The sequence below is a fragment of the Grammomys surdaster genome, unplaced genomic scaffold, assembly GCF_004785775.1.
Source record: "Grammomys surdaster isolate TR1022 unplaced genomic scaffold, NIH_TR_1.0 125889, whole genome shotgun sequence".
In the NCBI taxonomy this organism is placed as follows: Eukaryota; Metazoa; Chordata; class Mammalia; order Rodentia; family Muridae; genus Grammomys; species Grammomys surdaster.
This window is the reverse complement of record NW_021620714.1, coordinates 2,931,847-2,945,400: the sequence shown is the minus strand read 5'-3', so window position 1 is coordinate 2,945,400 and position 13,554 is coordinate 2,931,847. Positions and strand designations below refer to the sequence as shown.

The window sequence follows — 13,554 nt, the reverse complement described above, 5'->3', positions numbered from 1 at the left end:
AGGCATACACCTATTCCAGAAGAACATACCTTCTTAACTAACCTTTGCTTTTGCAGTGAATCAAGAAAAGAAATAGCGTTTTAAGAAAAAAGAAGCTTCTCAGTAACACTCTCTCTCTCTCTCTCTCTCTCTCTCTCTCTCTCTCTCTCTCTCTCTCTCTCTCTCTCTGTGTGTGTGTGTGTGTGTGTGTGTGTGTGTGTGTGTGTGTGTGTGTATTTCTGGGTGGTGGCAACATGGGCCTTTAATCTCAGCAGTTGGGAAGCAGAAGCAGGTGGATCTATGAGTTCGAGGCCAACCTGGTCTACAGAATGAGTTCCAGAATAACCAGGGCTACACAGAGAAACCCTTTCTTGAAAAAAAATTATTTTCCTTTACGTGTATGTAGCCCTCAGGAGCTCCTTTCTTTTACAGAATGAAGGAGAATAGGACATTAAGTGATGCCTAAAGTTAGACTACTTGGTTAAAACTTTCATGCCTTCTCTTACCCTAGGTGCCACCATCTCTCTGGTGTGTTCTCTTTCATTCCTGAACAATGCACTAAGTAGGGTGAAAGTCTAGTTCCAGTTTAATAGTCACATGATGTCACAGTAAGTAGACAAAAGAAATTCAAACTTTTCCCGAGCAGTAGTGACACATGCCTTTAATCCCAGCACTTGGGAGGCAGAGGCAAGCAGATCTCTGAGTTTGAGGACAACCTGGTCTACAGAATGAGTTCCAGGACAGCCAGGGCTACACAGAGAAACCCTGTCTTTATAAAAACAAAATGAAACAATAAGAATAAGAAGAAATTTACATTTGTATTCTTCAAGGAAATGGCTGGTAAGCTGAACTCATCTATTTCACTACACCAGGCACTGATTTTTTTTTTATTACCTTTATGTCCAAATGTGCAACTCTGCAGTTGTGAAGGTACTGCAGTGCTTCCATGATGTCTCGGATGTAGAAAGCTACCTTTTCTTCCATCAGCTCATCGTGATTCATCAGGTAGTCCAAGAGTCGGCCATCATCCATCCTGAAAGCAAAGGAGGCGGTGTGTGTGTGTGTGTGTGTGTGTGTGTGTGTATAAATAGGGAAATGACCTATGTATATTGCTTAAAACTCTCTAAGAGGTCTCTTATTGATAGAGTTTAGTGTTGCAACATACATGTATTTTAGAGCCCAAAGTAAGTGCCACATTCAGAACTAGAATGAATCAAGTTAAAAATGTATTATGGAACAGGAGAAATCCTTATAGCCTTGCTCACAGAACACTGTTTTGTTGGCTTTAAGGTCTAACCTGGCTTTAAGAGGTTAGGTTGAAGGAAAAGAAAAGTCTGGTGCCTATAGTGAGCCTCATATATGTTAAAAAGTGTTTTCACTTTTAACATTTTTAGATGGGAGAGATATGAAGGAGGAAAGGTTTGTCCTCAGCATATCTGATCTCTTCTTAACTCCTTCGACTTCCTGACAGCTTGCCAACTTTCAAAGCCTGAAACTGATAAGTGGAGCCAGCCATATGTAGATTTGGATTCTTGTTCTGCCTCTTACCAACTGGTGGCTGTAGGGAATCACTTAAACTCTGTGTTTTGGCTACCCTAAAAGGCACCATCTTTTAAGGTGGGGATAGCAACTGGCCGCCAACAACAACATCAATGACATAATAAGACCTACTCATATGTTTGAAAACTTGGACCCCTGGGGAGAATTAGGAGGTGTGGCCTTGTTGGAGAAGGTGTGGCACTGGAATAGGCTTTGAAGGTTTCAAAAGCCCATACCATTCCCAGTTAGTTTCCTGCTTTGTGCTTGTGGGTCAAGTTGTAATCTCTCAACTACAGCTCTAGAACCGTCCCTGCCTGCACGCTCCTTACCATGATGCTCATGGACTCACCCTCTGAAACTGTAAGCCCCCAATAAACCCTTTCTTCTAAATGTTGCCTTGGTCATGGTGTTTCAACACAGAAAGAGAGAAGCAACACACAGTGCTGAATAAACAGTAGCTATTTCTAGGCTCCCTGTGCCCTTCTGTAACAAGAAGTGATCAAACCTTTAATGTGAAGTGGGTCATTTGCGATACATCTCAGGAAATGCCCATGGCAAGGAGCGTGATCCAGTATAGGAATAACTTTCAACTGCAGCTGAAACCTGCACGACCGTCTTCATTTTCTCCTGTAATTTGTTCCTTGCTATGGGACCCTTCTATTTTATTGATATGTGAAAAAGATGGAGTCCCTGGAAGGCTCCCTACCTCCCTCTGGTCTTCTCAGTATGAGGCAATAGAGGCAAGGGCAGAGAGGAGTGGTGCTGTGCTCATCACATGGAACTCCCAGAGATACTTGGAACAAATAAGGGGACATTTACAGCAACACTGTTCCAAGCCCAGAAAGGATCAGCCGCCCCACCCTCCTTAGAGCTATTCTCCAGCCTGCATCCATCTGAGACTAAGGAATAGAAATCTCATTTTCTGGTAGAGGAGGGTTCCACCAGCTATCCCTATTGACCACTACAGGCAGAGCAAGATTGAGCATGTGGTTCTACTCAGGTCTTGCTTCCCTGAAGATCACATCCAACAAAGCACAGTTCTATGTTCTCGTAGCCCTGAGTAATGTATTGTACTGGCTGGTTTTGTGTCAGCTTGACACAAGCTGGAGTTATCACAGAGAAAGGAGTTTCAGTTGAGGAAAGGCCTCCATGAGATCCAGTTGTATGTAAGGCATTTTCTCAATTAGTGATCAAGTAGGGAGAGCCCATTGTGTGTGATGCCATCCCTGGGCTGGTAGTCCTGGGTTCTATAAGAAAGCAAGCTGAGCAAGCCAGGGGAAGCAAGCCAGTAAGTAACATCCCTCCATGGCCTCTGCATCAGCTCCTGCTTCCTGACCTGCTTGAGTTCCAGTCCTGACTTCCTTCCGGGGAATGTCCTCCCTGTTAACATTAATGACTCCACGATAATTAGAAACAGCACAGGAGTTGAGGGTGTGGCTATGTCTCTGCAAAATGGTAAACACTGGGACCTTCAGGACAGCTGTTAAGGCTGTGGGAAAGAGCTCTAAATACATGAGTTCTCAGCTCTGTAAAAATATAAGGATGCGGGGGCTGGAGAGATGGCTCAGCGGTTAAGAGCACTGACTGCTCTTCCAGAGGTCCTGAGTTCAAATCCCAGCAACCACATGGTGGCTCACAACCATCTGTAATGAGATTGGATGCTCTCTTCTGGTGTGTCTGAAGACAACTACAGTGTACTCATCAATAAAATAAATAAATCTTAAAAAAAAAAAAAAAAAAAAAAAAATATATAAGGATGCAATATGAATTATGAGGGGCTTCATAATCTAAAGGAACACAGGCAGCTGCATTAATGAGCCAGCTTGTCAGAAAGACACAAAGGCAGGCAGATACAAAGGCAGGCCAATTCCTAAGTCCAAGGTCAGCCTGGGACACAGCGAGTCAAGTCCCTGGTGTAGTAAAAATGGTGGTTTCAGGACAGGGTCCCACCCAGCTAGCTAATCATCTATGTTTAACAAAGGCAGGCAGATCTCTGAGTTCTCTTGCAATGTTTAAAAAAAAAAAAATGTATGCTTGCTGTCTCCTAAGAATCAAAGGTCTGGGGTCACAGAGATGCTGAGTCATAGGATAACCAAAAGGTAACTTAATGTAAATGACTGAATTGGTATATAAATTTTAAAAAAATGGGCTTTTGGTCTGCATGAGATGAGCTAAGCAGAATGAGATGGCAGTTCTTTAGAATTTTCTCTAGTGAGAGCTGAGCTGTCTGAAATCTCTGGAGAGCAAACAAAAAAGCTCTTCAAGAATTTTTTTCTAACAGGATTTCTGACTTGGTCAGAAGAGCCAAAAATTTTTTTATAGCAGCTTTTCTGACTTTGGTTAGAAAACCCATGAGCTATCCAGATAGTTTTTAGAATATTTACTAGCAGAGAGAGCTGTCTCAACCAGAAAGGAAGGAAGAAAATGCTGTCTAGAGCAGAGTAGAACACACACACACACACACACACACACACACACACAGAGAGAGAGAGAGAGAGAGAGAGAGAGGGCGAGAGAGAGAGAGAGAGAGAGAGAGAGAGAGAGAGAGAGAGAGAGAGAGAGAGAGCGCGAGCGCAATCTGGAAAGCCATTTCAACAGAACCTTGGCTGCCAGCTTGGATCCACAATTTGATTTCTGTAGGCAAGGTAGGGGAGGTTCTGAAGATAAGGTCCTGTTCACCAATTGGTTCTTAATCTGTCAGAGAAAGCCATGAGCCAATTGCTGGTCAGATGGTACAGGTGGGACTTCCAGGTCCTTGGAGGCAAGCAGGGAGATGAAGAGATGAAAGGAAGGAGTGAGGGAGTTCTCCATGTTTTGGAAAGAGGAGAGCCAGACAATGGTCTCAGGAGGAGTGGTGGCCACTCTTATAGGCGGGTGATCAAAGATGTTTAGTTTAGTAGGGACTAAATTCACCTGACCGACTAAAATTAGAGCAGGTGGGAGGTTTGGAGCTAAGAATGTGGGCATGCTTTTCCAGACAGGAGATAAGTAGCATCTAGCAATTGTGACAAGAAGGCAAGTAGAAAATGAATAACTGTGTGTGTCTTTTATCCATGGATTCAAGGGAAGTTGGGCGGGGGCTGGTAGTGCAGCCCATTCCCAAAGCTTAGGCAGGGTTTCAAAAAGCTACACACAATAGACTTTCAGTTGTTTGTTTTTGAAGCTCTCAGACACCCCTTCTCTCAGAATTCCTCTCCCAAGCCAAGGTTGGTCCTTGGCAAGGGTTGGGGGATGTGGGGAGGAGAGGAGGGAGGGAAGAACTGGGAGGAAAGGAGGAAAGAGAAGTTTTGATTGGGATATAAAGTAAATAAACAAATGAATTAATAAAAAAGCTGTATCTTTTCACATTTGATATCTAGATAATCTGCCATTCCAGAAATGTCTTAGATGGAAAATTCTAGGTAGTAAATTGGGGTGCTATGGCTATAGATTGATAGATAAACTCCTTTTGTTCCAACACCACTGCTGTCAATCAGTCAATCACTAGGAAAGTCTTCTTAAATGAACCAAGCCTGAGAGTACATAATAGGAAGAAAATGAAAATAAGGGTAAGAAATACAGATTACAGCTAGAGATGAGAAATAAGTTCTGGTGATCTAGTTTATAGTATGGTGACCAGTGTTAACAATATGAAATGTTAGTAAGCTATTTCAATAGCTTGAGAAGAGAAAAAATTTTAAATGTTTTCATTACAAAGAAACAACCCATGCTAATATCCTAGTTTGATGATTACACAATGTATACATGCAATGAAACACCATACCCCATAAATATAAAACATGAAATAAAGCTTAGAAAAACTAGGAAAAGTGGAGTGAGAAGACATGGTTTCAAGATCCATTGTATGGACCCAATAAAAGGATGGATTCTCCACCCATACTTTCATTGAGCTTGCTTTAAAGCCCTTCTCCATTCTTGATTTCTCTAGTCTGCAGAATGAAAACTACATTAATAAAGCTGGAGGTGAAAGAAAACATGGTCCACAGCACACTTATAAACCACAGGAACAAGATGTGACTCTTGTCTGTCCATTGTGGGCAATGGAGAACCCGAGCAGACGAGTACCCCACTAGAGATACGCCATCTGTACTCACAGTTCCAAAATCAGGATGTAGGATGTGGGGGACTCGTAGGTGTCGTGGAGCGTGATGTACTGAGGGTGCTGCAGGTGCTGGAGCAGGGCAGCCTCGTGCGCAGCCTGCTCCTTCTTCTTCATTTTTTTGCTCACAAATTTCACGGCAACATCTTTGCGGGTCGCTTTGTGAATGCATTTCTTTACAATAGAGAAGCGGCCTCTGCGAGACAAAGGGGAGTGGTTTCGAAGGGTCATCAGTCAGCAGGGCATCATTTACCAAAATATGTTAGGGTGTGTGTGTGTGTCTGCACACGTGCGCGCATGTGCACACATGCCCAGGTGCATCGCTGAGACAGTAACATCTTACAAGTTAAGTGTTCCTAATCCAAAAATCCATAATCCAAAATGCTCTAAAATCTGACACCCTTTGTGTGCAGACATAAAATTACTGTGGAAAATTCCACAGCTGACTTCACATGGTGAGTGACAAAGGAACTGAACCCAGGTCTCTTCTGCAGGAACAAGGGCTCTTAACCACTAAGCCATCTCTCCAGCCCATTGTTTTGTGCAGAAGTATATTCTGTCTAGAAACGAAAACAAACCCACACTTGATGCTCCAAATAGCACAGAAATATGTTGGGTAAAAAATTAAATTAGTTTACCTTTGAGGTTTGAAAGAGCCTAGGATGCTGAGAAAGTAGGGATGGCTTTTTAAATAATTATAATATCATAATTAAAAGTAAGAAGGAAAGGTTTCTTTTCATTTTATTATGTATTCATATATGTGCATGTGTATTGTGTTATGAGGGGAGCGGTGCACACATGCCACACATCCTATGTGTGGACAGCGCATGTGTGGAAGTCAGGGACAAATTTGTGGAGTCAATACTCTTGTGCTTTTATGTGCACTTCAGGCACCGGGCTTAGGCTGTCAGGTCTATGACTTCAGATAGCAGGTGTCTTTATGCCCTGAGCCAAATTACCAGTCCCAGGAGGAAATTTCTTTCTTTTTTTCTAATTTATTTATTTATTTTATTTATTTATTATTATTATTATTATTTGGTTTTTCGAGACAGGGTTTCTCTGTGTAGGCCTGGCTGTCCTGGAACTCACTCTGTAGACCAGGCTGGCCTCGAACTCAGAAATCCGCCTGTCTCTGCCTCCCAAGTGCTGGGATTAAAGGCAAGCACCACCACTGCCTGGCCTAATTTATTTGTTTTTATTTTACGAGCACGGTTAAGTGACTGCACGTATGTATGTATGTATATGCACCACATATGTGTCTGGCGAAGAAGAGGGCATGAGATACCTTGGAAGGTACAGAAGGTTGTGAGCAGCCTTGTGGATGCTGAGAATGTAACCCCTGTCCTCTGGAAGAGCAGCCAGAACCCTTGACCTCTGAGCCATCACTCCATCCCCAGAAAGATTTCTAATATTGCTTGGTCTCTCTTCTTCAAAATGCTAGGGACCAGAAGTGGTTTTGCACCAAGGATTTTAGGAACTATGTGCATGTGCACAAAGAGATGACTTGAGTCTGGGAAAAGTCTAGAAATAGTCACCTATATTTCATGCACTCCTTTGCCTGAAGGTGACTTCATGTAATGTGGCTAGTATACCTGTATTATGTGAATGCCTATTTTGCCTACATGCAAGTCTGTGCACCATGTGTGTGCAATGCTCCCAGAGGCTAGAAGAGAGAGCCCTTGGGACTAGAGTTACAGATGATTGTGAGCCACCATGCAGGTGCTAGGATTGAACTCAGGTCCTGTGGAAGAGCAGCCAGTGCTCTTACCTGCTGATCTCGAATACAAAACCATCTTTACAAAAGTTTGCCATGCTTTACCCACAGAGCAAGTTTGAGCAAGTTCTTTGATTACAGTGCAATGAAATTAGAAGTAACAAAATATGCCGGGCGGTGGTGGCGCACACCTTTAATCCCAGCACTTGGGAGGCAGAGGTAGGTGGATTTCTGAGTTCGAGGCCAGCCTGGTCTACAGAGTGAGTTCCAGGACAGCCAGGACTACACAGAGAAACCCTGTCTCAAAAAACCAAAAAAAAAAAAAAGTAAAAAAATATAACTTAAATCTTATATATATTAAAGCATTTTATATATACTTATAACTCATTATAATTGGTTCAAGAAATAAGCCATGGTTGAAAAATACACAGAAATAATGATAATGAAAATATCATAGATCAAAATTTGAGACATGTAACTAAAATTACACTTTTAGGAAAATTTTGAGGTTTAAAAAAATCTTATGTTACACTTGGCCTGGTGTCACATGCCTTTCATCCCAGCACTGGGGAGGCAGAGGCAGGCAGATGTCTGAGTTCAAGGCCAGTCTGGTCTACAGAGTGAGTTCCAGGATAGCCCGGGCCCCTGTCTCAAAAACAAAAAACAAAACAAAACAAAACAAAACAAAACAAAACAAAACAAAGCAAAGCAAAAAGCTAAGTGCCAATAAGGCAAGCTTCCAACTCCAGTAAAGAAAAAGAATGGAAGAATATTCCCAGGAATGCACTAACTGTTTTCCAACAAAAAGAGACAAAGTAGAAAGAAACACCAACAAACCAAGCCAGTCATTCTGTTGTGAGAAGGATGGTATCCTTACCTGCCAATCTCATTCAGTTCGGTGTAAGCAGAATCAAAATTTTCCTTCCAAGAAATGGTGGCACCATCAGCAGCCGCATCTTTGGGAGAGGAAGAATACACATGTGACATTACGAAGATATTTCAGCATAATAACCTCAGGGAAATTCTTATGACTAAATATTCTTTCATGGCCACCCAGTGGTGAAAGACTGTGATTCTCTGGACTGTTATTTTAAAAATGTCCAAGGGAGATGGATATGGCAGAGTCAAGCAGTCTATCATTTCTTCAAACAGAGGGAGATCATGGGACAGGATCAGAAACACAGCTTCACAAAAAATCAGAGAAAACATAAGAAGGCAGAAAGAGGAACTCTAGAAGGACTAGAAAAGTCAGTGAAAATGTGGGGTACGGGAAGCAGAGAAGATGAGCGAGCGAAGGCCACAGAGGAAAAGGGGGAAGCAGTGTGGGCAAAGTGTTCTAGAGACTTCTTTGCCTGACATCACTGTCCTTGTCCTTCTGCAAGCTTTTCCTTGTATAGTTCTCAGCCTTCCTAATGCTTTGACCTTTAATACAGATCCTCAGGCTGTGGTGACCCAACCATACCATTGTTTCATAGCTACTTCACAACTGTCATGTTGCTACTGTTATGCATTGTAATGCAAGTATCTGAAATGCAGGATATCTGCTGAAGACCCACAGATTGAGAACCGCTGCTCTATATGAACTGATTGAACTTCACCCAGGACTGGTTCTCCTGGGCGATTCTGTGATTCTGTTTGACCTTGTACAGCGTGTCAATCCTTGTACACACACACACACACACTCGTCTGCTGGGGTGTCTGCTGGGGGTCATGTCTCAGAAGTAACAAGTTTCCTCTTTTAAAATGTCTCCAGGACCAAAATGGATAGAGAAAGTGGGTCAGCGAGCAAGGTGGGCAAAGTGAGACCCACACTGGTATTCACATCTAATTAGTTACATGCATGTCTTAGCCAATTTCTATTTTATGTAGATCCATGTTGAAAAGCAAATTCTGGAAGGGTGGGGCAAATGTCAAGGTTTCATTTGGATGTGAACTCCTTTTCTCTTGGGGTTTTAAGTTGTTGAGCCCAGCAGTTCCTGACATGGTGGGAAACACATCCCTGCCAGAGGAACCCAGGGGAAAAGAGGCTTTGAACTCCACAAGAGATCTCAGAGGAGGGTCAGAGCCAGAAAGTACACTATGACAAAGGTCTCCTGTATATCCTTTGAGGTTCCCCTGAGGGACCCCAAAAGGCACATGATCAGCAAGGGTAGTAGATCTAATGTTGGCTCTGAGATACCTCCTGAGACACTTCATCTGGTCTCTTAAAGATGGTCTGATGGAAGCTGCCACATGGTCCCAAGACTCCTCCCCATGGGGGTCAGAGACACCCAGCGATTTTGTTACAGTGGCCCACCGACTTGCTTCCATTGGCTAGCTGTCCTCCGTCTGCTGGGACTCACCATACTCTGGAAGGCGCACAAACTCCGAGGGCTCACTGGGAAGGCTGATTCCCCAGGGGTTGCTGGCGCTGACCCTGAACTGATAAGGGCACCCAGGACTAAGGTCTTCAATGACCAGGTACGTGTCCAAGGTCGAAGCTACCGACTGTTGCCAGACTTGGGAACCTAGAGAGACAGAGTCAGAAACATTGTTTCAAAGGCCTAGAAAACGGAGACAGAGTCAAAGACAGTGTTTCAAAGGCCTTCAGCAAATAAAGATAGGGAAATGAACAGCATGGTAACTGTCAGGCTCTGAAAGTCTCCAGGCCAATTGTGGGGGGTTTTGGCCCAGTTTTCCTAAGTAACAGGCTAAATGACAGCTGGTGCAAGAAGTTGACCTATGGGTTCTATTCCATCTCAAACGTGCAAGGTGAAGAGTTAGCACTGATTGGTTATACATGGCAATCTGCAGCTGGAAGTGTGATTAGGCCTCAAGAAAATACAAGTCAGGAACAAAATGAGAGGAAACATGTCTTTGGAAATTGAAACAAAAATTAACACACATGGGGCATATTACATGTGAAAACACTCCAGGGCACAGCACGATTCTCCCCTTTAACTTCAGCTAAAGTTCACAGAACCCAACGATGACCTGAACACTAATCTTCCTTGACAGGTGAAGAAATAGGCACCTCAGAAACACTAAGCAGTGTGCCTATGAGAACTTATGTTTCTGGGATAAGCTATGAACTTAACACAGAAATAGCGAAACAGGTTTTTGTAGCTCAGCAGTCATACCTGGGCTGGCCCTGCATAACCTGCTGCAGACAGCTTTACAAAAAGGCTGAAATAAACAGTTTTATAACTGCACACTTCCTCCTTAAGGAAAAAAGAATTAAAATAATGCTAGAATAGAAAGAAAAGTAAAACAAATGGTCTTGGGAGGGCAAGCAGGTGCTTTAGGTTCAGTTGGGTCATTCCTGATGTGGTTTGGAGCTGTGTCATGACAACTACCTGGAAGCGCCTTTAAAAACATTATTATTATTATTATTATTATTATTATTATTGTGGAAGTTTTTGCTACACTGCTTGTGGCCCCAGTGGATTGCACTGGTGCACCCTCCCAGGAACTATCTTTGGATCTGTGAATGAAAGGCACACACACATTAGCTTATTTTTTTAAATGCCTTGGCTACCTCAAAGGCTGGGCACTGTTGTTTGTTTGTTTGGTTTGGTTTGGTTTTTCGAGACAGGGTTTCTCTGTGTAGTCCTGGCTGTCCTGGAACTCACTCTGTAGACCAGGCTGGCCTCGAACTCAGAAATCTGCCTGCTTCTGCCTCCCAAGTGCTGGGATTAAAGGTGTGCGCCACCACTGCCTGGCTCAGCTGGGTACTCCTAAACCTTCTCCTGCTACTTCAGGCCCAATCAGGGAAGTGGCCAGTGACTATGTATATGTATATACATATATAGTAATATATATTACAATTAAGTATAATTATTAATATTATAATTTATTATTATTATTGTTGTTTTGTTGTTATTGTTATTATTATTACAGAATCTCACTATGTAGCTGACTCTAGCTGACTTATGTAGACCAGGCTGGTTTCGAACTCAAGGAGATCCTCCTGTCAATGCCTCCTGAGTGCTGGGATTAAAAGTGTGCGCCACCACACCTGGCTTAAACTAGCTTTCCCAACTATTAAAGGTACATGTATGTACACATGTTGTAGAGTATATCCGGAGGGGGAAGGGTAGAGCTCTGCTCATCCTATCGTGGTTTCTGGTCTGGGAGAAAAACAAGATTAGCCAACTACAGAGCTGGGTCTAGTGGGAGCTTGCCCCCACTGTTTCTTTACTCTTTCGGCTTTAGCTTCCCATCTGTAACATGGGCTCAATAGCCCCATCTGTGTGATTGAGCTGGCTAAACAGGACAAAGCAATGAAGACACACTGCCACCTAGTGGCTGTGCCCGGACGGCACCAGAGAGGTTTCCATTTGGGAACCGTGGGCAGATACAGCCTGGCCCCAGGCTTCTGCGCTAAACTCCCAGGGTGCCCTAGCCAGGCTGATAGCAGTGAATGGGAAAATATTTGAAGCCTAAGGTTCGTGACTCTGAAGACCTCCTAAGAGGAGGCAGATACAGAAGAGCAGAGCAACACACCTTCCTCGCGGTACTCCACCGTATACCCCGAAATAGTGCAGTTCCCGGTGCTGGCTGGGGGTAGCCAGCGAAGGATGACGGAGGTACAGCTCCTCTCCTGTGCGATTGGGCGGTTGGGGGCTGCAGGTACACCTGTGGAGACAGACAGCAGGGCGGTGCGGCTTCTCAGAGCTGGGAGTTGCATGCCCTAGTAGCACGGTGTACAGGAAAGATACTAAAAATGTCTTACACCTGGACCATAACCTTATACGAAGCACACCTTACTCTAGGTCCAAGGGAGGCCTAGGAGATGGGACACGCTGTCTGACAACCTCCCTCAACTAAACATGGTCAGGAACCATTCTGGAGGTTAGAGTAGGAGGTTAGCAGGGTTGAGTGTCTTCCCATTGGTCTGGGTGCTGCTTTGTATCCTTTCTTCCCTGAGTCTCAAGGTGTCCTGTGTTCTGGTCATGTCCACTTAAAATAACCAATATATAAAGTCTTTGAGGCCAGAATAGGAAAGGCAGAATAGGGGACAGCCAGGGCAGTGGGGAGGGAGGAATTTGGAGTTATTGTTTAATAGAACAGATAATAAAAGAGTTATGTGGATGGCTGGTGGCCACAAACCAACGGGTGTGTCCTCAATGCCATTAAACGCTACACCTAAAAGTGATTAAGATGCTAAATTTTATTCTTGTGTTTTGTTACAGTTAAGAAATGCTCTGAGAGAGAGGGGAGGGATTACAGCATACCTTGCACCTTAACTGTAGCAGACGTGGATGCAGTTCCGTGGTCATTTGTTGCTATGCAGGTATAAATCCCGCTGTCTTGGGGCATCAGGTTGCAGATCTTGAGGGTGCTTTCTCCAGAATCACTAGGACATTAAATGGATCTTCTTCAGGCTCCCGTAGGGATAAGTTGAGGGATGTATAAAATGCCAGAGGCTTGGTTCCTGGTGTGCAGAGCTGAGAGTACATGCCTCCTCCAGCTCAGCCTACCTTTACAACTTGGGTGAACACCTTGCATCCATTTCCTTATGTGGGGAATTTATTGATTTATTGATTTATTTATTTCACTTTGCATCCCAATCGCTGCTCTCCCTTCTGGTGCCCCCCCACAGTCCCACCCTCTCACCCACTCCCCTTCTCCTCTGAAAGGGTGGAGGTCTCCTCTGGGTATCCCAACCCTGGCACATCAAGTCTCTGCAGGGCTAGGCGCATCCTTTCCCACTGAGGCCAGACAAAGCAGCCCAGTTAGGAGACCGTATTACACCCACAGGCAACAGGTTTAAAGGTACTCCCGCTGTTGGGGAGACCCACATGAAGACGCGGAGCTGCACATTGCTACATAAATACGGGGAGGCCTAAGCCCGCCCCGTGTATGCATGCTCTTTGGTTGGTGGTTCAGACTCTGAGAGCCCCCAAGGGTTAAGGTTAGTTGATTCTGTTGATCTTCCTGTGGAACTTCTATCCCCTTTGGGGCCCTCAATGTGGGGAGGTTTTGTTTTTCCTCCAAATGCTCATTGCCAAAATTTGTGTAAATAAGGAATAGAGTAGGGATGGAATGAGGTATGAATTAAAAATAAATAAAATCCAATAACCTACCAGTTTTCAAGTACATCACACAAAGAATTCTTATGCTGAAATAACATCAGTCCCTTAAGTCAGTAACAAATGGCAAAACATAATAAGGAATATGCTTAAGTATTTCAGGGACCCTTAAAATCATTAAGTAGGTGTCTGTGGCGGTGACTCGGTGG

The 13,554-nt window shown here is 43.9% G+C and overlaps 1 protein-coding gene across 1 annotated transcript in view; it reads right to left on the bottom strand.

The window, feature by feature from the left end:
• LOC114608288 (kalirin) overlaps positions 1-13,554 on the bottom strand; it is a 110,133-nt gene that overhangs the window by 1,822 nt on the left and 94,757 nt on the right. Inside the window, exons 20-25 of the mRNA XM_028752229.1 lie at positions 12,548-12,669; positions 11,817-11,948; positions 9,674-9,838; positions 8,209-8,287; positions 5,613-5,813; positions 874-1,012 (exon numbers count right to left, since the gene is read on the bottom strand). Of these exons, the coding sequence (XP_028608062.1) occupies positions 874-1,012; positions 5,613-5,813; positions 8,209-8,287; positions 9,674-9,838; positions 11,817-11,948; positions 12,548-12,669 (838 nt within the window). The remainder of the gene's footprint in view (positions 1-873; positions 1,013-5,612; positions 5,814-8,208; positions 8,288-9,673; positions 9,839-11,816; positions 11,949-12,547; positions 12,670-13,554) is intronic.